The sequence below is a fragment of the Palaemon carinicauda genome, chromosome 13, assembly GCF_036898095.1.
Source record: "Palaemon carinicauda isolate YSFRI2023 chromosome 13, ASM3689809v2, whole genome shotgun sequence".
NCBI classification, from domain to species: domain Eukaryota; kingdom Metazoa; phylum Arthropoda; class Malacostraca; order Decapoda; family Palaemonidae; genus Palaemon; species Palaemon carinicauda.
Window position 1 is genome coordinate 5,080,300 of NC_090737.1, and position 26,085 is coordinate 5,106,384.

The following is a 26,085-nucleotide window of genomic DNA, read 5'->3' on the forward strand; positions in this document are numbered from 1 at the left end:
CCTAAATATAAACATCTTAATGAAGATACAATAATGTCTTATGATACAATGATTGGTTTGTCTTCAGACTCCAATATGAGAAGAGCCAGTTTTGAAGAGACACTAAGTTCTTGAGACGAGTGTTAGTGAAGAAATATTTTATGCAAACTCAACGTTCTCTAGAATTCTGAACTTTTGCTAAAAATTTAAACAAATGAACAACGTTAACGTTGTTTCCAAGGAAAAATCAAGCGTTATAGATGTTTATATGGTCCATTACTGACGTATTGAGAGAATGGCTCTTTTCCACAATTAACACACGTGTTTCTGTAACCCTTAAAACGATACACTCACGCCCAGTTAGAAGGCTCCTACTCAGTAAGCACTCTCTCTCTCTCTCTCTCTCTCTCTCTCTCTCTCTCTCTCTCTCTCTCTCTGTATATATATATATATATATATATATATATATATATATATATATATATATATATATATATATATATATATATTATATATAGTATATATATAGTTTATATATATATTTATATACTGTATATATATACTATGTATATACTATATATATAGTTTATATATATATATATATATATATATATATATATATATATATATATATATATATATATATATATATACACAGCATATATATATATATATATATATATATATATATATATATATATATATATATATATATATATATATATATATATATATATACTGTATATATAGTTTATATATATATACTATATATATACATATGTCTATATATATATATATATATATATATATATATATATATATATATATATATGTATATATATATATATATAGTATATATATATATACTATATATATACTATATATATACTATATATATAAATATATATAATTTATATATATATATATACTGCGTATATACAGTATATATATATATATATATATATATATATATATATATATATATATATATATATATATATATATATATATATTTATTTATTTGTATAATTTGACAAGGCATATGGGATTTCATGCAATTTATATTAAAATTACATACGTATATATATATATATATATATATATATATATATATATATATATATATATATGTGTGTGTGTATGTATATATATATATATATATATATATATATATATATATATATATATATATATATATATGTGTGTGTATATATATATATATATATATATATATATATATATATATATATATATATATATATATATATATATATATATATATATATATATATATATATAATGTGTGAGTGTATAATTTTCATTGAAAGCGATGGCCTTGGCTGCGTCAATTCGTTTCCTACAGGAATTTTCATATTTCCTCAGCTTCTTAAAGTTTTCAGACGTAAGTGTTTGGTTTAGTAAACTCTTCCTTTTCTTTAAATTTAACCATTACAATATTGTTTCGACATAAATACGCCTTTATCAAGTAATTACTGGTCTACATAAGGTTACAATATATATATATATATATATATATATATATATATATATATATATATATATATATATATATATATATATATATATATATATATAAATATATGTGTAATGCTACTAAAACTCAATTCTATTTTTTGTCTTTTATCAAAGATGTCATAAATCGTAATAATTATGGAATGACCAATTTAGTTTAGGAAAACTTGTTTAAATTGATAGTATAATGCTTAATGAAAATTAATTAAACTGCATAACAATAGACTAGAAAATGAAAAAACAAATTGCATAATTTCTGGGTTTTGTGGCTTAGACTGACATAGGCTATTGATAAGACTGTGACCTTTTGATTAAAGATATCAGCGTAGAAAGGCCGAAGCTTGATAACCCTTATATTTAATTACACATACTTATCTATACATTTAAGTTTCCCATGAAAATATATATTTACTTATTATTTAATAACTTACTTATTACCAACCGCGAAAGCGGGAAGGTAATGTTTACAGTAGTATATATATATATATATATATATATATATATATATATATATATATATATATATATATATATATATATTAGTTATCGTTACTATTATCACTTTGATGAAGAAAATAAGCAGCAATGATGATCCATTATGAGAATAAAATTGACAGAGGGATCCTCAGTAAAGCCAAACCTAGGTCAGAAGAGAATGCCCTCTTTTAGAATTAAGTTTTGAGACAGAACAGCATTACTCCTTGATTTACATTATCTTCGTTGTCAATAGCAGTAAAACGGGAACTTTTGTCATAGGTCTAAAGTCCAACTTTTTAGTCAAATACAACCAGATTGAGCACTGAGGGAGATAATCGAACCCTTCAGTTTATTCATAGAATTATTTTCAACTTGAATGTGAAAAGTAAGCTCCATTAAATGACAGTCAGAAAACTAATATCTACGGTCAATGGTGATTTTTGAAGTAACAGAACTCATTTTCAGAAGGATAGACATTTTCATAACGGGCAGTTTGAAAATAGGTCAAATCAGCAAAATATTTCAGCTTAAATAAATTTATTACATATTTTGCATTCACAAAATAATGTTAATATTACATAGTTCTGAAAACATAATTAAAAGAATATAATTCATACACCCTCCTAACAATATCCATTATCGTGATAAGATATTAACCCCTCCCCCCCCCCAAAAAAAAATACAAACTAAAACTAAAACGAGCAGAAACTTGTCTAATACTTCGTCCATCCACCGTTCCTGTCAATGACACCTCGTAGCCTATCTGGCATTGAAGTTACTTGATTGTAGACTATTTGAGGCCACCTTCGTAAAAATCCCCCCTCTTCCCATCTGTATTGCCAACGATTGACAGAGCTACGAGAGATTCCGAGATTATAGGCAATGCTGCTAGGAGTTGGTCCACACATCGACATCCCAATAATTATTCCTCTCAGTGTTGCCTTCTGAATTCGGCGGCGATTCGCCTCCTCTTCTTGCCTTCGTCTGCGATTCATTATAGGGTAGTCTTATCTTCGCCACCAGGTGCTTTATGTCACTTTATGCTGAACTCTGTTTTCCACAATACCTCGGAGGACCGTTACGTGGTTATACAGAATTGATTGTTTCTTTAACTACTTAACTTAACTTGTTGCTTGCTGCTTGGGGCTATTTGGACCGACCCACGCGCGCGCACACACACACACACGTATATACTACGGGTGGGTAATGGATTACATGTTACCATTACCAGGTGTTACCCTGACCTAACCAGAGTACACACACACACACACACACACACACATATATATATATATATATATATATATATATATATTATAAACTTATGTAGACCAGTAATTACTTGATAAAGGCGTATTTATGTCGAAACAGTATTGTAGTGAATAAAATATATAGAAAAGGAAGAGTCTACTACACCAAAGGCTTACGTCTGAAAATTGAAGAAGCTGAGGAAATATGAGAATTCCTGTAGGAAACGAATTGACGCAACCAAGGCCTTCGCTTTCAATGAAAATTATACACTCACACCTTATATATATTTATATATATATATATATATATATATATATATATATATATATATATATATATATATATATATATATATATATATATATATATATATATATATATATGTATGTGTGTGTGTGTGTATATATACAGTATATATATATACATAGAGAGAGAGAGAGAGAGAGAGAGAGAGAGCTTACTGAGTAGGAGCCTTCTAACTGGGCGTGAGTGTATCGTCTTAAGGGTTACAGAAACACGTGTGTTAATTGTGGAAAAGAGCCATTCCCTCAATACGTCAGTAATGGACCATATAAACATCTATAACGCTTGATTTTTCCTTGGAAACAACGTTAACGTTGTTCATTTGTTTAAATTTTTAGCAAAAGTTCAGAATTCTAGAGAACGTTGAGTTTGCATAAAATATTTCATCACTAACACTCGTCTCAAGAACTTAGTGTCTCTTCAAAACTGGCTCTTCTCATATTGGAGTCTGAAGACAAACCAAGCATTGTATCATAAGACATTATTGTATCTTCATTAAGATGTTTATATTTAGGACAGATACTGTTAATGAAATATTATACACGAAACGTGTTGTTGTTTTCTAGGCTCCAGCAGACGATCGCCCTATGCGAAGGCAACGTTGGTGATGTGCGATAATTAGGAATCACTGCGATTTGAACAAGTCTGCTTCTTTATCCTGCTTTTACTAAATCATTTTTACCGGTGAAGTTCATAATATTAGTAATGTTCTGTGAATTCAACTTTATCATTTGAACATATCTCATTCTTTGTGATGAATCAAATAGAAAAAATTCAGACAACAAACTGTCATCGAGAAATACCTACAGCCAATCCAGTTCGTTGTAACAAAACAAAATAGCCCCATATAAATGGAAACGCCCACTTACAGTATTACCATAATACCCCTAGTGCGTGTATCTTATATAGTCATATGCTGTGTCTCGAAATTCCTGGAGGGAACTGTACCTTTGGGTAGTCATTCAGAAGAGGAGTAACCTAGGGTGGTCCAACAATCCCTTGTATTTTAATTATGAATTTCTATAGTGAAATTTTGTCCTAGACTTTCTTCGACGCCTACTTTTACGAAGTCAGTTCTCTCTTGTTCTTCCAAGAGGGCCATGCTCTTACTGGGAGACTGGTTGGAATCCAGGAGAAATTTAGGAAAGTCTGCTTTTGCTTTTCCTCCTTCTTAATTAGCTTCTCGCTCGGGCATCTGGTGTGACACAGGAGAAGCTCGAGGAGAAGTTCTCGGCTTGGGAGTACCTGCCTCTGCCCAGGGAGACTTCTTAAGCCTTGTGGACTCTCCTCGTCGTCTAGCCATGAGACGCTCCAAGATTTTATGGTCGGCTTCAGAGCTAGACCGTCTCCTGTTAGGAGTTTTTTTCGAGCGTTTGAAGTTTTTTTGTTGGATTGGTCCCTGGGAGCCTTAAGTAAGAAGGTCTCTCCAGCTGTCAATGTATTGCTGTACAATTATGTCATGCATGAACAAGGCTATCAGGGATGGCTCCAATGATCTGGCAGCCACGTTCACTGCAGGAACAAGGCTATCAGGGATGGCTCCAATGATCTGGCAGCCACGTTCACTGCAGGAACAAGGCTATCAGGGATGGCTCCAATGATCTGGCAGCCACGTTCACTGCAGGAGTACTTAAGATGTAAGTGCGCTCAATGTGTTCATTGTCAAGACAAACTTCACGATGAAGACTACCAAATCTGTCTTGGCAGCAGTAAGAGAAGGCGACTGGATGGTCTCTCTCGACCTTCAGGATGCATACTTCCACATCCCGATTCATCGTGGGAACTCTTTCATCGCTGGAGTAGTTTATCTCTCTGGGGAGACTCAACCTTTGCCCTCTCCAATTTCACCTAAACCATTGGAACAAGGAGAAGGGCTTAGAGAATATCTCTTTCCCAATCTCCAACTCAGTCTAGACATGTCTGACTTGGTGGGACAGCAACATCAGACTTCGAGAAGGTCTTTCTCTTGCGATCAAGAACCCAAACCATGTGTTGTATTCAGATGCATCGGATTTGGGTTAGGGAGCTCCACTGGACAGTCTGGAATGCTCGGGTCTTTGGTCCACGGATCAGAAGGAACTCCATTTAAGGCAAGTAACATCCCTCCTTTGGCGAGATTTGTGCAAGGAAAAATGAATGTCTTGGCAGACTGCCTCAGCAGAAGAGGACAAGTCATCTCCATGGAGTGGACGTTGCACAAGACTGTGTGCGAGAAGCTATGGATGACATGGGGTCAACCCACCATAGATCCTTTTGCGACTTCACTGACAAAGAAGCTCTCGACTTACTGCTTTCCAGTTCCGGATCCAGAGGCAGCCCACATAGACGCTTTCCTGCTGGACTGGTCTCACCTGGACGTTTATGCCTTTCCACCTTTCAAGATCCTAAACAAGGTGCTGCAGAAGTTCACCTCTCACGAAGGGACCAGGTTGATGTTGGTTGCTCCACGCTGGCCCGCGAGAGAGTGGTTCACAGAGGTACTTCTATGGCTGGTAGACGTTCCAAGAAGTCTGCCGTTGCGGATGGATCTCTTGCGACAGCCTCACGTAAAGAGATTTCATCAAAGCCTCCCCACGCTTCGTCTAACTGCCTTCAGACTATCGAAAGACTCTCTTGAGCTCAAGGGTTTTCGAAGGAGGCAGCTAGAGCGATCGCGAGGGCTAGAAGATCCTCTACCATCAGGATCTATCAGTCGAAATGGGAGGTATTTAGAGACTGGTGCAAGTCCTCCTCTATTTCCTCTTCCAAGTGCCTCTGTAGCGCAGATTGCAGATTTTCTGCTTTATCTGAGAAACGGTCGCTCCCTCTCTGCATCCACCATTAAAGGCTACAGAAGCATGTTAGCTTCTGTTTTCAGGCATAGGGGTTTGGATCTTTCTAATAACAAAGATCTCCAAGACCTGCTTAAGTCTTTCGAGACTTCCAAGGAACGTCATATTTCGACTCCTGCTTGGAACTTGGACGTGGTCCTACGGTTCCTTATGTCAAACAGGTTTGAACCATTAAATTCAGCCTCCCTGAAGGATCTTACCCTCAAGACACTTTTTTTTGGTGTGCTTGGCTTCGGCTAAAAGGGTTAGTGAGATACATGCTTTTAGCAAGAACATCGGCTTCTCCACTAATAAAGCAGTATGCGCTCTTCAACTTGGTTTTTTGGCCAAGAATGGACTTCCGTCTCGTCCTTGGCCTAAATCATTTGATATCCCCAGTCTTTCCGAGATTGTGGGGAATGAAGTTGAAAGAGTGCTGTGCCCCGTTAGAGCTCTTAAATTTTATTTATCCAGAGCTAAACCGCTGCGAGGTTGTTCAGAGGCTTTATGGTGCTCCGTTAAAAAGCCCTCTTTGCCCATGTCTAAGAATGCGTGGTCTTATTTTATTAGACTTTTGATTCGGGAGGCACACACTCATTTAAGTGAGAAGGATCGTAATTTACTTGAAGTCAGAGCGATAGCAACTTCAGTAGCGTTTAAGCAAAATAGATCCATTAAAAGTATTATGGACGCGAATTTTTGGAGAGGCAAGTCGGTATTCGCTTCATATTACTTGAAAGATGTCCAGACTCTTTATGAGGACTGCTACACACTGGGACCATTCGTAGCAGCGAGTGCCGTAGTGGGTGAAGGCTCTACCACTACATTCCCTTAATCCCAATATCCTTTTAATCTACTCTTGAAATTTTTATTCTTATTTTGGGTTGTACGGGAGACTAAGAAGTCTTTCGCAATCTTTTTGATTTGGCGGGTGGTCAAAATGTTGTTTCTTGAGAGCGCCCAGATTAAGGGTATTGATGAGGTCCTGTTATAGGGGTGTTCGCCCTGGATATAACAGCTCCTGGGAGTCTTTCAGCATCCTGAGAGGATGGCTGGGCTTCGTGAGGAAAGCAGACTAATGAGGCAAAGTAATCATCAGAGTCAGCTTCCTTACCAGGTACCTATACTTAAGTTGGTTTTTTATGAAATATTGTCAAAAAACTCTTGAGCATATACGCCTTTATTGTATTAATACTGGTCTCTACCCACCACCATGGGTGTGAATCAGCTGTTATATATTCACCGGCTAAGTTTAATATTTAAAAATGATATTTTGATTATAAAATAAATTTTCGTGTGAGGTCGAGATAAATCCTCATTCACTGTGCCTGAGCTGCCGATGACGACCTTGTACTTGGTCATCCTTCCAGAGAGAGAGATTTAGTAGGAGGCAGAAAAAGTAGAAGAGGGATTCTTCTCCTTTGGGATCATCTTTGAAGTCGAAGAAACCTTGACTTCCTTCTTCCACTCCTCGATCTCAGTCCTAAGCTCCTTCTCGATTGGTTTCCCTCGGGGATCGATCAGATAGGAGCGGTGACGCTTTAACCTTTGGACAACTCTTAGGTTTGAAGGAGACCGCCACATCGTCAGCATCAGGTGTCAGAAGACTTTCCCATTTATGGGAAAGACGACCTTCGCCTGAGTGGTCATGCCTCGGGGTTTCTGCAAGCGTGTATTAGATTATTCCATGCTTTGCTCTAGCTCTTTGGGGCATAGCTTTTCGGAGCTAGACGACAATAAGATTAGGCGGGTGTTCGCAATCCCGACCCCTCACAGTAAAAATGTTGCCGCTTTGCGGTGTCAGATTTTTGAAAACTTGCATGCAGGGTTTCTATCTCTTACGAGGGAGTACCTGCTGTTCTGTCTTCACGCTAGCGCACAGTAACAGTCCAGTCTTAACCCCCTAGAGCGCGAATCTGCACTCCTTGTGGAAAAAGCGCAAGCAGGAGTGCTTATCTCCAGAGCGTGCATGTTCGGACAGACGCAGATCCTAGTCTTGTGGACGAGTCTTGCATAGTGTTGTGCACCCTAATACCTCAAGGTGGAAAGACGAGCTTTTCTGCATGACGAGGGTCTGCGTGCTCTTTTGACTATGCGTAAAGCTCACCTTAGTGAGTTGGTCATCTTCCATTCACTAGCATGCAAAGCTTCATCTTTGTGTGCACCACAGGTGAGCGCTACCCCGCTAGCGCGCTCCCAGCGCACTATAAGATCAGGCAGACCCTACCTTACCATTATGTGTTGTTACAGGTGTGCGCACTAGCGCACCTTTCCAGCGCTGAACTCGCCAGCCCTCTCGTCATCCCCCTTGTTATCAAGGTGGACAGCGATCATTAGGAATGGAAATTCCTTCACCTCACGATCAGTGGGGGATGTCTGCCTAGGAATTGTAGGAGATGGCGGTTGTATTGTGTGGAAGACTGGACCATCCATACCATGTGGTCCGGTTACCACCTCTCATTCATCAACCCTCCTCCTCCTCTAATTCCTCCTCAAATAACATCATTGTCAAACAGAGTGAGTTTGGAGAAACATTATGCCCTCCAAAAAGGAAATTCAGAGGATGATCTAGAAGGATGCTCTCCTGTAGGTTGATGACGAGAGTCTCTGCTTCTTCAATCAGCTCTTTCTTGTTGAGAAGGCGTCTGAAAGCTGGAAACTTGTTATTGACTTTTCAGCCCTGAACTTGTTCATCAGGCAGATTGAGTTCAAGATGAAGACAGCAACCATGGTCATTCAAGCCGTCCAACCAAGAAATTTCATGGTCACAATGGATCTCAAAGATGCTTTCTTTTATGTCTTGATCCATCTGACGTCTAGGAAGTTCCTGCATGTGGTAAGAGATGGACAAGTGTACCAGTTCAAGATTCTGTACTTCGGCCTGTCGACAACTCCTCAGGTTTTAACGAGTCTTCGAACTGGTCTTGTTTGAGGGATAATCCCCAGAGGTTGACTGAGGTAAGACCACACTCCAAGAAGGACCTTCTCTGGGGGTTAGACCAATCGATTCTCAAGAAGGGATCTCCTTCGCTTAAACTTTCCGACCATCACAACCCCTAATAAGTCCCGGCTGCAATTCAGTTGTGTTTAGAGTGAGCTGCCGATAAGATAACTACCCTGTCGGTTGTTTACACCTTGGTTAATGTTTAACTGCCATATTCCAGTCTTTGCTATTATTATACTCCTATAGTAAAGAACACAGGTTTGTATAGTTAAGCAAAATGCAAATTACTTTTAAGATTGGTCAGTTCCCACTTCAACCACCCTGCTCAGTCCTAGGCTTGAGGACAAAAGGGTTTATTCTGTGACAGTTGGGTGGGAAGGCTTCCCCTTCACAGTCTCTGTTGTTAACCAACTACCATATTAACAAATCAATGGCCATTCAAGTGCCTCTAAGGAGACATCCCTATTTTACTGGAGTAAGGATAAGGGGACTATGAAAAATACCAATTAATTTACCTTGTTTTGAAATTTGTAAATTTAGAAGCAATTTTTGTGTCTTAGTTTATAGTGTAATTATTTCTTGAAATTTATGTAGAATGTAAGTAAAAATTTTCCTTTCATGTACCATAAAAGGATATGAATTACTGTATGGGTTTGATGTCTCGTTTTATTGATGATATCCTAGGAAGTGCAGTAATCTATATGAGTAACAAAAAATTGAATATATATGTCTGTTTACTTCATTACTTGTTACAATATTCTAAAGATAGTAAAGTTATTAAAAACAGCTTCTTCATTTTATGATGTAGAATCAGTAAATTGTAAAAGCATGTAACTTTCAGGAAATTTTTTATGTTTTCTCTAATGTCGGCTTTTTTTACTTTCTAGGTCAAATGGGTCGATACAGTAGTAGTAATAGCAGTGACACCCCTAGCCCTGGACGACGTCCCTCATCCCCAAGTTCTCAGAGGTTTTCAGGAAGAGATAGAAAATCGTATGTAAAAGGGAAAGGAAATCAAACCAGATCACGATCTCGTGATCGAGGGAGGCATTCCAAATCTCAAGATAGAAATATACCCAGTTCATATTCCTATAACAGAGGTGGCAGATCACGATCAAGGGGTAGAAGCAGATCGAGATCAAGAGAACGGAAGCTGCATAGTGAAGTAAAGGAAAGAGCTAAGGGGTCCTGGAATAAGAAAGATGCACGTAGGTCAAGGTCCCCAGAAAGGAATCGATTTTCCAGGTCACGCTCTCGTTCACAATCAAGAACAAAGCATAAATCTGGCTATAGTCATAGAGATAAGAAGCCTTTTTCATATAGTGACAGATACAGTAAAGAACAAGATAAAGACTACAATAGAGGATTTTCTAGAAGACAAGAAAGCGATTCTTCTGACAGTGACAGATTCAACTCAAATGAAAGAGGCTCAAGGAACGGCACTTTAGATCGTAAAAGAGGAAGATCCACGGAAAGGGGTGGAGGTGAAAACAAGAGGGAGCATTCACCACCAACACCAGATGGAAGATGGGGCCATAGTAAATATTTTGAACAGCAAAAACAAGAAAGAGAGTGGGGTGGAGGGTATCGTAAAGGCAGTAGTTACAGAGATAGAGGTTGGTACAGTACACTATATTTGATTCATCAAATTAATCTTTCTGTATACAATAGATAAAATTTTTTCTCAATTCCGTCTTTGTTCCTACCCGAATACAAACTTTCATTCTGTACATAGGAGAATGATAACAGCAAAGCTGGAATACTGCCACTAAAACTTTTAATGATGTGGCAATAACCGACTGGTTCTGATCTGTCGGCAGCAGGTAAACACTCTCCCCCTCTCTAAGCACTGTCCCCCCACTCACAAAGCAAGGTTAGAACGTCTGTTCATCTCTGTGGCTGATATCAAAGTGGTATACTTTGATATCAGCCGCAGAGATGAACAGATGTCATATACCTTTACTGGCTATTATGAAACTTTAACTTATTCTTTTCAGGTTTCCGTTTGTCTAAATGAGGATGCCATACATGAGAACGTGCCTGGGCATGTCGGGCCGCAACTGCTGCAAGTTCACGTCTGATTTGCCTTGTATGCAAAGGAGACTCCTACACGCAGGCTTCTACGTATCAGTGTCTGGAGTGGCCATTAGTAAGACAAGCAGTAAGACTACTGGACTCTATGATTATGTTGAGTCTAAAAGATACATACTTCCAGATCTGAATCCTCTCCTTAACCAAGAAGTATCTCCGGTGACATTGTTATTTCGAGATTCCAGAGGCAGGTGCCAAAAAAAGATGCTCTTCGCCTTCGCAGCTTGTTGGCAGTTAATTCTAATAGCCAAGCCTTCTCCATCATGAGGCTCAATACTACACAGTATTCTAGAGGTTTTATTCCAGCTGTGACCAAGTTGTGGAATGATCTTCCTAGTTGGGTAGTTGAATCAGTAGAACTTCAAAAGTTCAAAGTTGCAGCAAATGTTTTTATGTTGACCAGGCTGACATGAGTCTTTATAGTTTATGTATTAAATACTGTATCTGTTTTGACATTGTTACTGTTTTTAGAATGATTTATTGTTAATTTGTTCTCATCATTTATTTATTTCCTTATTTCCTTTCCTCACTGGGCTATTTTTCCCTATTGGAGCCCTTGGGTTTATAGCATCTTGCTTTTCCATCTAGGGTTGTAGCTTGGTTAGTAATAATAATAATGGTGGTTTCTTCCTTGTTTAACACAGAAGACACTGACACAGTTCTGGAGTGAGGGAGGAAGGCGAGTCAAGACTTCCTTTTCCATAGAGCCATAACATCTCGTCTCTCTTCTTTGGCTTCTTTTGCACCAAAATTGTCAACTGTGCATAGACAGGCTCACTAATAGAAGAATGAGGCTTCTAGGTAGTCCAGCGCCAAGAAGTCTTTGAACCTTAAACAGCCCTTTCATGGTAAGAGGGCTCATGGAAGAGGAGGGAAGTCTGGAAAACATGGTCTCTCCCATTCCTCCCGCCCTACCAGCGATGGGGAAATGCCTGAGATGCAGGTAGCAGAGATGGGAGTTCCATGGGTCTGATACTTGGACTGTCAAGATCCTCTGAGCAGGGTACTATGTCCTGTTCACCACCTTTCACATTCTCAGAAATATCTTTCAGTGATGTTATCTTCCTTCATGAGGGGATCAGCGAAGGATCTCGCCCTTGCGGCAGAAGTCCAGACCGTACTAGAGAAGAGCGCTCTTGAGGAGGTCATCAGCGAGTCCGTATGCTTCTCCAGTTGATACTTTCTTATTATAGAGAAGACTTATGGAGTCTGGAGACCAGTCATAGACCTCTCAATCTTGAATGAGCTTGTTCTTCAGACTCCATTAAAGATGGAGACTGCAGTGCAGATACTCTCAGATGGACTGACAGACCGGGAGACTTCATGATCACACTGGCTCTAAAAGACGCATATTTCCAAATCCCAATTCATCCATTGTCAAGGAAGTATTTAGGGTTCATCCTACATGAAAAGATATACCAGTTTTAAGTGCTGTGCTTTGACCTGTTCATAGGCCCTCAAATGTTCACAAGAGTGTTCACACTTGTCTTAACTTGGGCCCATGCCAACAGCATTCGTTTTCTTTGGTACCTAGACAACTGGTAGACTTGGTGGAAACCCTTCTCCTACACTGAGACAGGCTTTTCGCATTTTACCTTCACCTGTTGGTCGGGGTGAATTTTAGAAGTCTTCACTGCAACCGTCTCAGGCTGGTATATCATGGAATGCAGATAAACACCTGATTAGGAAAACTGTTTCCATACCAAAGCAGAATCGAGAGATTCAAGGAAGTGGCTCGTCCATTTCTCATGCAAGGCTCACTACAAGCTCATCTGTGGGAGCGCTTGTTAGGGCAGCTGATTTCCCTGGAACGTCTGGTTTCAAGCGGCCACCTTCACATTCGATCTCTCCACTGGCAGGTGAAGACCTTCTGGTCTCAACATAGGGACACTCCGGAGCTTCTGGTTCTGGTAGGACTAGAGCAAAAGAGAGACTTGAGTTGGTGGGCGCTAGATACCAATCATCTCTTATTCTTTCTAACTATAGAAACCTGAGTTCTTTACGCAAATTTACGCACCAGCGATTAACCCCATAAGCCCCAGCTGGAATCAAAGTGGTTTGATAGTGAGCAAGTGGGAGGGCTGGGCTTCCTAACTACGCACTGGTATTAGCTAGTCGGTTGGTGTAGTGTTAGCGGACTGCAGCCGAGTGTAGCATGCAGACTGCCTGATCGAGATACTGACTTCGCTCCAGCTACACTACAAGGTTAAGGCAGAAAATAAATCAAAGCAATTCGAACACTAGGCACCACTTCTTGATTTGATTCTGGGCAAGTGAGTTCAACAAGTAATTGTAATCTTGAGGTACGATTGTTTTGTGTGCAAATCATACATTTGCAGTTATACAAATAACAAGTTACTTGACCATTACTGTACCTGAAGAAAATGAAAGGCTAAGTGAGGAAAAGAAAATACAGAGTATAAAAAAATATTTGTTTATACTAAAGAAAAACTAAAAATCCTATAATTAGGAAAAAGAAAGTGAACAGAAATGCCTTACATGGAAAATTGATACTGTACTAAGAAGAGTGTAAGAAGTATACTGTAGTACATACAGAGGCACATTTTTATCACCAAAGCCCTATACAGAACAAAGTACACATAGATACTGAAGGGACATAATATTAAATATTCTCTTTTTCAATATTTAACTTAGCCGGTGATTATATAGCTGCAACTCTGTTGCCCGACAGACAACTCTACGGTAAAAACTCGCCAGCGATCGCTACACAGGTTGCGGGTGTGCCCAACAGCGCCATCTGTCGTCCAGATACCCAATACTCAATGTAAACAAAGACTCAATTTTCTCTCTGTCGAGCTATCGACAAGACGTACTTACTCGCTGTTGCTAAACTGGAGTTTTTTCACAACTAATTGGTGAAGTACTTTATTCTAGTTTTGAGCTTTCGCTATGCAGGTGTTTTATCTTCATCTTAAATCTTGAACTCGTTTTGGATAGATTTAATTTTGGTGACAAAGAGAGTATGGACTTTCTTTCACTTTTAAATGGCCAACCCTTCCCTTAGACGGAAGTGTGTTTAGGCTTTTAGTAATTATATCACGTTATAGATTTTCCTCTATATATTTTATATCTCTCCGCCTTTATTAGGCCTCTTCGATTAACTTTCCATTTATTATAAACATATAAAAATAATTTTAATGTTTTGTTTATATAGACCTTTCCTGAGAGTAGGCGGTCCTAACTTGGAAACCGAAGTTAATCAACGTTGAGCCCTTTATATCGTAATTAGCTTTTAAAGAGCTAAGGATTTAAAACTTTTTAAATGTAATATTTTATGAAAGAATTTCTTTGATAGTCTTCGTACTGTTTTCAAAGATGAACTAATGTTTAGTTTATTTATGCTACGCAGTTGTTGACGTTCAGGACGTTCAACATGCGCTCTATCGTTACGATAGAGAGAGAGTGTATCACGGTTTCACTTTGCAGTAAGAGTAAATCGATTCTGACGTTTTGTTCATTCTTTCTTAGCTTAAATGTTTTAAATTCTATTTTAAAGGAACTTTTTAATTGAAAAACCTTTCAGTTTTTTCCTTTAGTCAAATAACATGTTTTTTTTTGACGAAATATAATTGTGCTCTTCTCTTAGGTGCGAAATCAAGAGAGAAAGAGAGAGAGAGATAGAGACGGAGGGAGAGAGAGGAGAGAAAACGTTCCGTTCAAGCGGGTAACGTTGTTCTCGAGTTACTCTCGTCCCTAGTCGCTGTACGGGGAGGAAGGATAAAACGTTTTAGTTTTTTATTCTCGTCCCCAGGCTATGTGCGGTGAGAGATTGAAAACGTAGTTATATGAACTAGTGTTTAGTCTCTTTCCCAGCCACTGATTTTTTTATCTTAAAATATGTTTTCTGTTTTTTGCTGGTATTAATGAGCTTGCATTATACGACTGATTTCGCAATTACTACCTTTTAATGAAGGGTAGAATTGCGTGTTTCAGGTAGAAATCAGTTAAAGTTTCGATTTCAGTGAAATAAGTGCAAAACAGAAAATCGAAGTGATAAAGTGATATGCGCAAAGTGTTACAGTGTTGCGTCCGAGGGTTCGTCTGTTCGTGCCTGTCGTTCACCTAGTCCGGGACCTCTTACATGCTCCCAAGCCCAGGGGAGAAGTAATGTCAAACGACTTATGGGTTCGAGAGGCCTTGACCAACGAACAGACGTTTTCCCTCTATGGTATCGGGTGGATCTTACCAAGATCTCCCCTACCATAAGACGAGAGAGACGTTGTTTCTCCTCGTCATCCGAAGGCTTTTCGCATAAGAAACCTGTCACAAGGTTTCGAAGCCCTTAAGCGAAAGTCAGTCCTTTCAGGACAGGTCCAGCGTCCTGGTTACAACCATTAGGACAGCTCTGACCCTATGCAGTCATCGGATAACTGCTCGCCGCCTAACAAAAGCGTAACACAGACTCCGAGAGTCTTTTTTTGTAGGCAAAGTGTTGCGGTCACAGACGTTACCCTCGTCTCTTACCACAACCATTTCCGTTGATCCTTAATGAGTTGTATGGCAAGACAGGCAGTATATGCTTGCCTCCCTTATGGAAGACTATTCTGCCGATTAGTCCGTTGAGTCTAGCTGTTTATCTCATCGATATCCTGGTCACGTCAGTCAGGTTGTTTAGAACCACACTCGATGCGGTCTCGTGTGGTTTTTCAGCCGCATTTGGACGTTAGGCCACTTGCTGATGCTCCTGTTGACGTTCAAGACGTTCACTAACAATCGGAGTTGACTTGTTTTGACGCTGTGCGTCAACCTCCGCATTCTAGAGTTGTTTTGACTGCTCAGTCTAGGCAGTCAAAGCAGTCTCGAGTGGACGCTGTGCGTCCTCACGCACCTGTTGTGGTTGACAGTTCAGTTGTTGACAGTTCACAGACTGTCAAGCAGTTACATGACGTTGCGTTCTGGTCCGCTACTAATGCACCAGTGAGTGTGGACTCTACTTGTAAAGCATTGCCACCACGGTAGGTCTCTCCCTTGCTTGAGACTCAGCTTTTATCGGACAAGGTTCCTTTAGATGAGGAAGTTGCTGTTCTCCCTACTACTGATATACCCTTGAGGACTCTGTCAGATGGAGTGGAGCCTAAAGCTGCTTAGCCTCCTATGGACTTTAATTAAATCATGATGATTTTTTTTTAAGGATCTTTGTCCGGATCTTTTTGTAACTGCTGCTCCTCGTTCGCCTAAACGTCAGAGCTTACACTAGGCCTAGCTACTTCGAAGCCGTTGTTTTTAAGCTAGTGCTCTCTCGCTCTCCTAGAGAGCTTTACGTTGGCTAGGCGACTGGTTTTTCACCAGGAGGAGTTTGGGGGATACAGCCTTTGCTTTCCCTTCTTTTAAACTGGTTTATAGAGCGAGAGTCTGATATGACACGAGAGAAGTTCTCGGCTTGGGAGTTCATGCCTCTGCCCAGATAGACTTCTCAATTCTCGTAGACTCCCTGGCGCCTGGCCAGGAGACGCTCCAAGTTGTTTACAGGTCAACTTCACAGCTGTTTTCGAGCCTTTGAAGTTTTGCTGTACAATTATGTCACGCATAACCAGGCTTTCAGGGATGGTAAACGGTACCGCCTCAGTCGCTAACCCCGTCTGTTGCCACACCTGCTCCCGTAGACCCTAAATGGGCTTTGCTGCAAGACATGCAGTCCAAGCTTGCGTCCTTAATAGAGGACTTTAATGCGGAGAAGGTTGCTACCGAACCTTCTGGCCAACAACCTTCCAACCGGTCGGTTGTGCGCCCTGTTGACGCTGAGGTAACCTACTCGCGTCTGCCAGTTGAGGTGGTTCCTCCACCGATGCGACCCAGTGTGGGTTGCCAGCCGCACGTTGACGTTAAGCGACGCTCGGAGGTGGTTGTTGACGTTCAGGACGTTCAACAACCAGCAGAGGTGACTTGTTTTGACGCAGTGCGTCAACCTCAGCAACCCGGTAGGGTGTTGACTGCACAACCCAGACGGTCTAGACAGTCTCAGGTTGACGCTGTGCTTCCTCGCGCACCCATGGTTGTTGACAGTTCACAGACTGTGCAGCAGTTCCATGATATTGCGTCCGGCTCCGTCACGCATCCACCAGTGCGACCGGACTCAGCGAGCCAGACGTTGCCCACTCCGTTGCCGTTTCCTCATCAGTTTTCGGATGAGGAACCCTCTGATGAGGACGTTGCTGAACAACAAGACGATCAGCCCCCAGAATAGATCAAGCCCTGCTATCCATCCAGAAGATGCTGAAGAAGGAACGCTGCTCAGTCAGGCTGTGGATGAGTCTGGTAGGGACGCTGTCATCCGTGGAACAATTTGTGTCACTAGGAAGACTACACCTCTGTCCTCTTCAATACCATCTAGCTTTTCACTGGAAAAAGGACAAGACGCTAGAAGCGGTCTCGATCCCGGTTTCCGAAAAGATAAAGTCTTGTCTGACTTGGTGGAAGGACAATATCAACCTAAGAGAGGGTCTTCCCCTGGCTGTTCAGACTCCCAACCACGTTCTCTTCTCGGACGCATCGGACGTGGGCTGGGGCGCGACACTAGACGGTTGGGAAGGCTCAGGACTGTGGAACTCGAGTCAGAGGAGCATGCATATCAACTGCAAGGAGCTGTTGGCAGTACATCTGGCCTTGAAAAGCTTCAAGTCTCTCCTTCGAGGCAAAGTGGTGGAAGTTAACTCGGACATCACCACGGCCTTGGCGTACATCTCCAAACAAGGAGGTACCCACTCACTGACGTTGTACGAGATCGCAAGGGACCTGCTCATCTGGTCAAAAGGTCAAGACATCTCCCTAGTAACGAGGTTCATCCAAGGCGACTTGAACGTCATAGCAGATTGTCTCAGTCGGAAAGGGCAAGTAATTCCAACCGAATGGACCCTCCACAAGGATGTGTGCAAGAGACTTTGGGCCACTTGGGGTAAAACCATCCATAGATCTCTTTGCAACCTCGCTGACCAAGAGGCTTCCAATCTATTGCTCTCCAGTCCCGGACCCAGCAGCAATACATATAGATGCTTTCCTCCTAGATTGGTCACATCTGGATCTCTACGCATTCCCACCGTTCAAGATTGTCAACAAGGTACTGCAGAAGTTCGCCTCTCACGAAGGGACAAGGTTGACGTTAGTTGCTTCCCTCTGGCCCGCGAGAGAAAGGTTCACCGAGATACTTCGATGGTTAGTAGACGTTCCCAGTAGTCTTCCTCTAAGGGTAGACCTTCTACGTCAGCCACACGTAAAGAAGGTACTCCAAAGCCTCCACGCTCTTCGTCTGACTGCCTTCAGACTATCGAAAGACTCTCGAGAGCTAGAGGCTTTTCGAAAGAAGCAGCCAGTGCGATTGCTAGAACAAGGAGAGCTTCTTCCATTAGAGTCTACCAATTGAAGTGGGAAGTCTTCCGAGACTGGTGCAAGTCAGTTTCTGTATCCTCGACCAGTACCTCTGTAGCTCAAATAGCTGTTTTTCTCTTATACCTGAGAAAAGGACGATCCCTTTCAGCTCCCACTATCAAGGGCTACAGAAGCATGTTGGCATCGGTCTTCCGGCATAGAGGCTTAGATCTTTCCAAACATAAAGATCTGCAAGACCTCCTTAAGTCTTTTGAGACCACCAAGGAGCGTCGTTTGGCTACCCCCGGATGGAGTTTAGACGTGGTACTAAGATTCTTCATGTCAGACAGGTTGGAGCCGTTACAATCAGCCTCCCTGAAAGATCTCACTCTTAAGACTCTTTTCCTGGTATGCTTAGCCTCGGCTAAAAGAGTCAGTGAGATTCATGCCTTCAGCAAGAACATAGGATTTTCGTCAGAAAAAGCCACTTGTTCGCTACAACTTGGTTTTCTAGCCAAAAATGAGCTGCCTTCTCGCCCTTGGCCTAAATCTTTCGATATCCCCAGCTTATCGGAGATCGTAGGCAATGAACTAGAAAGAGTCTTATGCCCTGTTAGAGCTCTTAAGTTCTATTTAAAGCGTACTAAACTTTTACAAGGCCAATCTGAAGCTTTATGGTGTTCAGTTAAGAAACCATCCTTGCCTTTGTCAAAGAATGCTTGGTCAGACTTTATCAGATTGTTAATACGAGAAGCTAATTCACATCTGAGTGAGGAAGACCGAACTTTGCTTAAGGTGAAGACGCACGAAGTTAGAGCTGTAACAACTTCCGTGGCCTTTAAGCAAAATATATCTCTGCAAAGTATAATGGACGCAACCAATTGGAGAAGCAAGTCAGTGTTCGCGTCATTTTACTTGAAAGATGTCCAGTCTCTTTACAAGAACTGCTACACACTGGGACCATTCGTAACAGCGAGTGCAGTAGTGGGTGAGGGCTCAACCACTACAATTCCCTAATTCCATACCCTTTTAATCTTTCTCTTGAAATGTTTTTATTGTTGTTTTTTGGGTTGTCTGGAAGGCTAAGAAGCCTTTCGCATCCTGGTTGATTTGGCGGGTGGTCAAAGTCATTTCTTGAGAGCGCCTAGATTAGGGGTTTTGATGAGGTCCTGTTGTATGGGTTGCAACCCTTGATACTTCAGATCCTAGGGGTCGATCAGCATCCTAAGAGGATCGCGAGGCTCCGTGAGGAAGACGTACTTAAAAGGCAGAGTAATTGTTCAAGTCGACTTCCTTACCAGGTACCTATTTATTTTGTTTTTGTTATTTTGATAACTTCTAAAATGAAATAAAAACTCTTAGCTCATAAAAGTGTAAACATATTGCTGGTCTCTACCCACCCCCCTGGGTGTGAATCAGCTATATAATCACCGGCTAAGTTAAATATTGAAAAATGTTATTTTGATAATAAAATAAATTTTTGAATATACTTACCCGGTGATTATAAATTAAAGAACCCTCCCTTCCTCCCCAATAGAGACGCAGTGGGACGAGGAGAAAATTGAGTCTTTGTTTACATTGAGTACTGGGTATCTGGACGACAGATGGCGCTGTTGGGCACACCCGCAACCTGTGTAGCGATCGTTGGCTAGTTTTTACCGTAGAGTTGTCTGTCGGGCAACAGAGTTGCAGCTATATAATCACCGGGTAAGTATATTCAAAAATTTATTTTATTATCAAAATAACATTTTTCTCACAGACTCACTTTTGCACTAGACCAGTCTTTCTCCTGCCTACATACTTTAACACTGCTGTAATTCTCAACACCTATCATTTTGCCTCTCAATTTCAAACTTCTTACATCTGAAAATACAACAAACTGCCTTATAAAATGAAGTAATTGACCTATTTGAAAAACTCGTTGATGCAAATAACCCTGAATCATGTCTTTCGTTGGGCAAAGCTGTTGAGGAAGGGCAAAATAATAATCCCTTTGATTGACAAGCTAAAGTACATTGCTTGAAATGTCCCTAATATAAATACCATTCACAAAGATAGGGAAAACCCTCAGACTAGGAAGAATGATCATGTGCTTTAGAAACAAAAAGTTCCATTAATATTTTGTGGTTGTATAAGAGTAATTGGATCATTTGATTTATTTCAATTGAAGGAATTAGACCATCTTAGAAAACCAATATGAATAGTTTAAGGATTTGAGTTCACAGAGAGTTGGATGGCTGATACACAAATAGTAGACACACGTAGCTCCTGGAGACCAAAGAGATTTTTAGGCTCGTTCATAGAGTTAACTACAGCTGTTTTTTCTTATCAGGAGAGAATTGGGCTAATTAATGTATTTTTGGTGAAAGTGTAATAATTATTACTAACAGTTACTAACTAGGTAAATACCATATATATCTTCATTTATAATAACAGATAATTATTTTCTTATAGGGTTTGGACGTCACAGTGGGATAAGCAGTCAAACTGATGATTACCTGAGTCACCGTCGTGCACAACGTCAAGAAATTACAGAAACTGGTGTTCCAGAAATTTGGAGTACATCACCTGTTGCTCCTCGGGATGAGTAAGTTTGATTAGTTTTTCATGCCGTTAAACCCAAGTTGTTTTTATACAATGCTGTACTCTATTTGCATAGGATCTGAATTTGAAACTTCTTGCTCCGAAGGTAGCTTCTTACTAGCTGGCCTACGCTAAAATGACAGTGGAAAGGAAGAATCTTATTAATAACTGCACATAAATCTTTATTTGTTCCGGCACTACATGCAAACCCTTACGCACTTTAAAGTGAGGATCTATTTCGGTGATAGCTGAAACTAGCCATTAATTTTTTGCGAGATGTAACTAGCCTCAGCTTGGTAGCGGGGTTAGACCAACCATCCCGCTCACGCCTGCACTAGTAACTGAGCGTCACTTCTTATTTCGGCTTGGTAGAGTAAAAATGTAGTCTTGCTCTCCCATCAAAACCTTTTAACCGGCTTACTATTGAAAGCAACTGGCTTAAGGAGATTAAAAATCCTTTTCAGAGTGTGACCCTGTACTTCCCTTAGGTGTAGACATTGTTGCTTCCCTTAGCGAAGCAACAGCGGCCACCACCAAGGGAGTCTTCTGTTGCCGCTTACGGCAACTCCTACCTTCCTTGGGGCTTTCTGGTCTCCTCTCCAAGGAATGACTTCCAAGGATGCTACAGGTATCTGCAGCACTCTATGCTTCTGCTTACCTTCATTCCTGCAGCTCCAGCATAGGAATGAGGGCAGGGGCAGACATGTACCCCTTGGGTTTCCAGTCGGGGGATCCCTTCAGGGTGAATCCAGAAATTAGCTTCATCTATGTTTCACAGGCAGCTTTTGATGCCGACCTTTATTGAGTGAGCTGCCCAAAGGTCTGCCTCCAGGTGTTGGGCAACTTTCCCTTCTGAGGGAGAATTACCCTCCACAAGCCAGTGTCCAGCATCTTCCCGCTTGCTGGGAGAATTGCCGGCAGTGGCAAGTGGGGTTGGTCGTCTTTCGGCCCGCGGAAGAGAGGGCCTTTGCCTAAGTGGTTTCCCCCATGGGGATTCCTACGGCGGCATTTCGATTTGTCCATGCCCCACTCAAGCTCTTCAGAGCAAAGCTATTCAGAGCTTGGCAAGGAAGAAGTTGGGCCACTGCTATCAGTTCCTGCTCCTCGCCGTTGTACCCTCAGGTTACAAACGAATATCATGATTAATTGCCCTTTTGGGTCTTTGCCGCAGATGTTGATGCCTGTCCCCGCTTCTCCCATCAATGAGTTTTATAGGCTATAAATCTTTGTGGTTATTGCCAACATTGTGCCTGTTGGGCACAACAAAACTCATGGAGCTTTGTTGTGGCCTCACGGTTTCAACCTTTTACCAGGCAGAGACTGCTCATATACTATAACTCTTTGGGGTTATTACCTACATAGTGCCTTTGGAACACAGCAAAGCTCATGGGGCTTTGTTAGGCAAGGCCCTTTTCGATAGTTCGGAAGGGAAGACTTTTCTCCTCTTGGAAAGGTTGCTGGTACAACACGTCTCCCGTAGCCCTACTTGTCATTTACGAGCGAATGCCTCCGTTAGAAGCACATAACGCTTCTCGCCAAGCTTCTATGGGAGTTGGATTGTATAAGAGTGCTTTGGGTCATACAGCTTTGGAATGTGTGAGCCAAGACCCAAATGTTGCGAGAGTCTTGCACAGCGTTGCACACCCACTTACTGAGCACTTCTGAGGTGGGTGGGCAAGAACCTCTGCCTGACGGAGATCTGCGTGTGACCTAGGTCACTCGCCAACCTCTTAGCGAGTTTGTAAGAGGCTACGCGCCCACATGCCATGCTTTGACATTGATTCACCATGGGTGTGCACTACCACTGTTGCACACACTCATTCACCACCGCAGTATTCTCTGGCAGCGAGACTGGAGTCACAGGTGCCCGCCACCTTGCCTGTACACACCAATACAGGGGCACGCTGATCCTCACCTCACGATGTTCGCGCCAATGTTCACCTCGTCATTAGATAGTTCAGTAATCACGCTTGCTGGGGATCTCCGCTCTACCTGTTCGCCCTACTTTGGTAGTGGGCGAGAGCTCGCGGATTTGAAATGCTCGAGTAGAGCATACGCGCTTCCCTGTGTAGAACTGGTATTATAATAATAATAATTATTATTATTATTGTTATTATTATTATTATTATTATTATTATTGTTATTATTATTATTATTTGCTAAGCTACAACCCTTGTTGGAAAATCAGGATGCTATAAGCTCAGTGGCCTCAACAGGGAAAATATCTAGGAATAAAGACCAGGCAAAGTCTTTCCATTTAAAGAAAGAATAGAGATGATGAAACGGTCAGCACCCACGTTTTTTTTTCGCAGGCCGTTTTGTCAGCATAGCAATGGCAAAGGCTGCTGGGGTACCTGGCCTCCTTAGAGAAATGTGCATTCATTCTACATTGACAGCTGAAGACCTCTTGGTCTCAGCATTTAGACTCTTCAAAAATCATGGTTCTGATAGGGTTAGAGATACCTGAGCTGGGACTAAGACAAAATCAGGCTGTAGCGGATTCTAAGTTCGGCCCTTCCGTGTTCAGTGTCTCATTTTGTAACAGATGACCTAGACCATAAAATAATAACTTCCGGTTGATAAATTGCCTGATTTTGTGCTTCCCTGATTCCAAAGATATGCTACAGTGATCCTATTGTTTAACATTTCCCTTGCCTCTGTTTCAATTGAAGGACAAGGGCTTATATTTGTAGATACCCCCAAAAAACACTCAATTCAGGTTGATGATGAGTTATTTCCTATATTGAGGGCATCAGGTCCTTGTCCTACCTTATGTATGTGTTAAGAAGAGAGCTTCTGAATTCCCTATCCTGAAGTTTAAAAAAAAAAAAATTCAACACAAAAAGCTTTCTCTACATGGCATTATGGCATTTGAACTGAGGAAAGGATAGATATCTTTCTATTTTTTTTAGTTTTTAAGGGAATTGATCATGAATATAGTACTGTAGTTCATTTATCACTTGGGGATAAAACAAAGAAATTTGAATAATGAATAATTTCTAAACATTACTTCCTAATAAATTAAAGGAGAAAATTATTTTAAAGATAATGTGGTATGAGTTGCCTTTTTCATCTATGTAGAATTGTGAATTGATATTTTTGTTTTGTTTTAATAGTTCAGATGCTGTCAACACAGACGATGAAAGAAAATTATTGGCTTCTCTAAGAGATGGAAAGGACGGAGATTCAAATTCGGACGATAATAAGAAGAGAAGAAAAAAGAAAAAGAAAGAGAAAAAGAAGAAGCACAAGAAAGAAAAAAAAAAGAAGAAAAAGAAAAGAAAGGTATCCAAGAGCTCGGACTCATCATCAGAGAGTGATTCGGATTCGGATGTCAATGATCAGGAATACAAGTGGATAGAGAAAAGGAGTAAGTAGTATATTTCATTTATAGTTTTATTGGTCTTATTAAGTTATCCAGCAAATTCTTATTTGTTCCAACACAGAGTACTTACCTCGAACTACTTTCTTAGGAGTATCTGGGATCTCCTACCAACCGACCAGAATTTTGTGTAGTTTCCCCTATCTCCGTTTTCTATAGTGGGTACCTCTGGCGGAGGAATACGCGCCATGAGGCGACCCGGGGTCAGAGAGCGTGCTTGGCCAGGTCTCAGTCATCAGTAAGTTTTTGGTCGCGACGTGATTAACATCTCGCCACGGTCTCTTCACCCAGTGCGACCCTTTGTGTCTTCACACGGTACCCACGCGGTCCCCTTGTGTTCATTCCTTAACCTTATCCACCTCTTTCCTCTGTGTCCCTGTGTCGATTGGTGCTTAATATATTTCATTTATAGTTTTATTTGTCTTATTAAGTTATCCTGCAAATTCTTATATTTAAGAGAGTCAGTGGCACATTTTAATGGATTAGAACTATATTCTGATTTTAATACAGTAACCAAAATAAAGGCTTAAGCATTCTTTTAATTTAGGAACTCATAAGTTTTTATTAAGTTATCCAGCAAATTCTTATTTGTTCCAACACGGAGTACTTACCTCGAACTACTTTGGTAGGAGTATCTGGGATCTCCTCCCAACCGACCAGAATTTTGTGTAGTTTCCCCTATCTCCGTTTTCTATAGTGGGTACCTCTGGCGGAGGAATACGCGCCGTGAGGCGACCCGGGGTCTCGCGCAAAAAAGCACTCAAAAGAACCAAAATCACAAGCAAAGGAATGCACGGGTAAACACCTAAGATGCTATGAAAGGAGTGACGTAGTTGGCGTGGGTGGAGATAGTGGTAGTAGCAATCAGCAGTGGATGTAGAACGGCACCTCGTAGTAACGGGGATATTTGAAGAGGAGATATCTAAATGGCACGAGACCTCTGATAGTGGTTTTCACGCCCCAGTTACTATATACCGACACCTAATTTAGGTGAGCGAGCTGGGTTCATCCCTGGCATTCCTATGCAACTTTTTTTTCTGGTAATATATAGCAGTTATATATCTTAGAAATGATGCTAAAGGAGCATTTCACTGGGCGGCACAGGTCTCTCGTCCAGAAATAGATTTTTCCTTCGTCAAAATCCCTTTTTGGTCGCGACGTGATTAACATCTCGCCGCGCTCTCTTCACCCAGTGCGACCCTTTGTGTCTTCACGCGGTACCCACGCGGTCCCCCTTGTGTTCATTCTTTAACCTTATCCACCTCTTTCCTCTGTGTCCCTGTGTCGATTGGTGCTTAGTGTATTTCATTTATAGTTTTATTTGTCTTATTAAGTTATCCTGCAAATTCTTATACAGTATTTAAGAGAGTCAGTGGCACGTTTTAATGGATTAGTACAATATTCTGATT

General features: G+C 40.9%; 1 protein-coding gene across 2 annotated transcripts in view; it reads left to right on the forward strand.

Moving 5' to 3' along the window:
• LOC137652149 (NKAP family protein CG6066-like) overlaps positions 1-26,085 on the forward strand; it is a 63,288-nt gene that overhangs the window by 16,906 nt on the left and 20,297 nt on the right. For both annotated transcript variants that reach the window (XM_068385352.1, XM_068385353.1), the window contains 3 exons: positions 10,185-10,913; positions 21,166-21,298; positions 24,411-24,664. In XM_068385352.1, the coding sequence (XP_068241453.1) occupies positions 10,185-10,913; positions 21,166-21,298; positions 24,411-24,664 (1,116 nt within the window). The remainder of the gene's footprint in view (positions 1-10,184; positions 10,914-21,165; positions 21,299-24,410; positions 24,665-26,085) is intronic.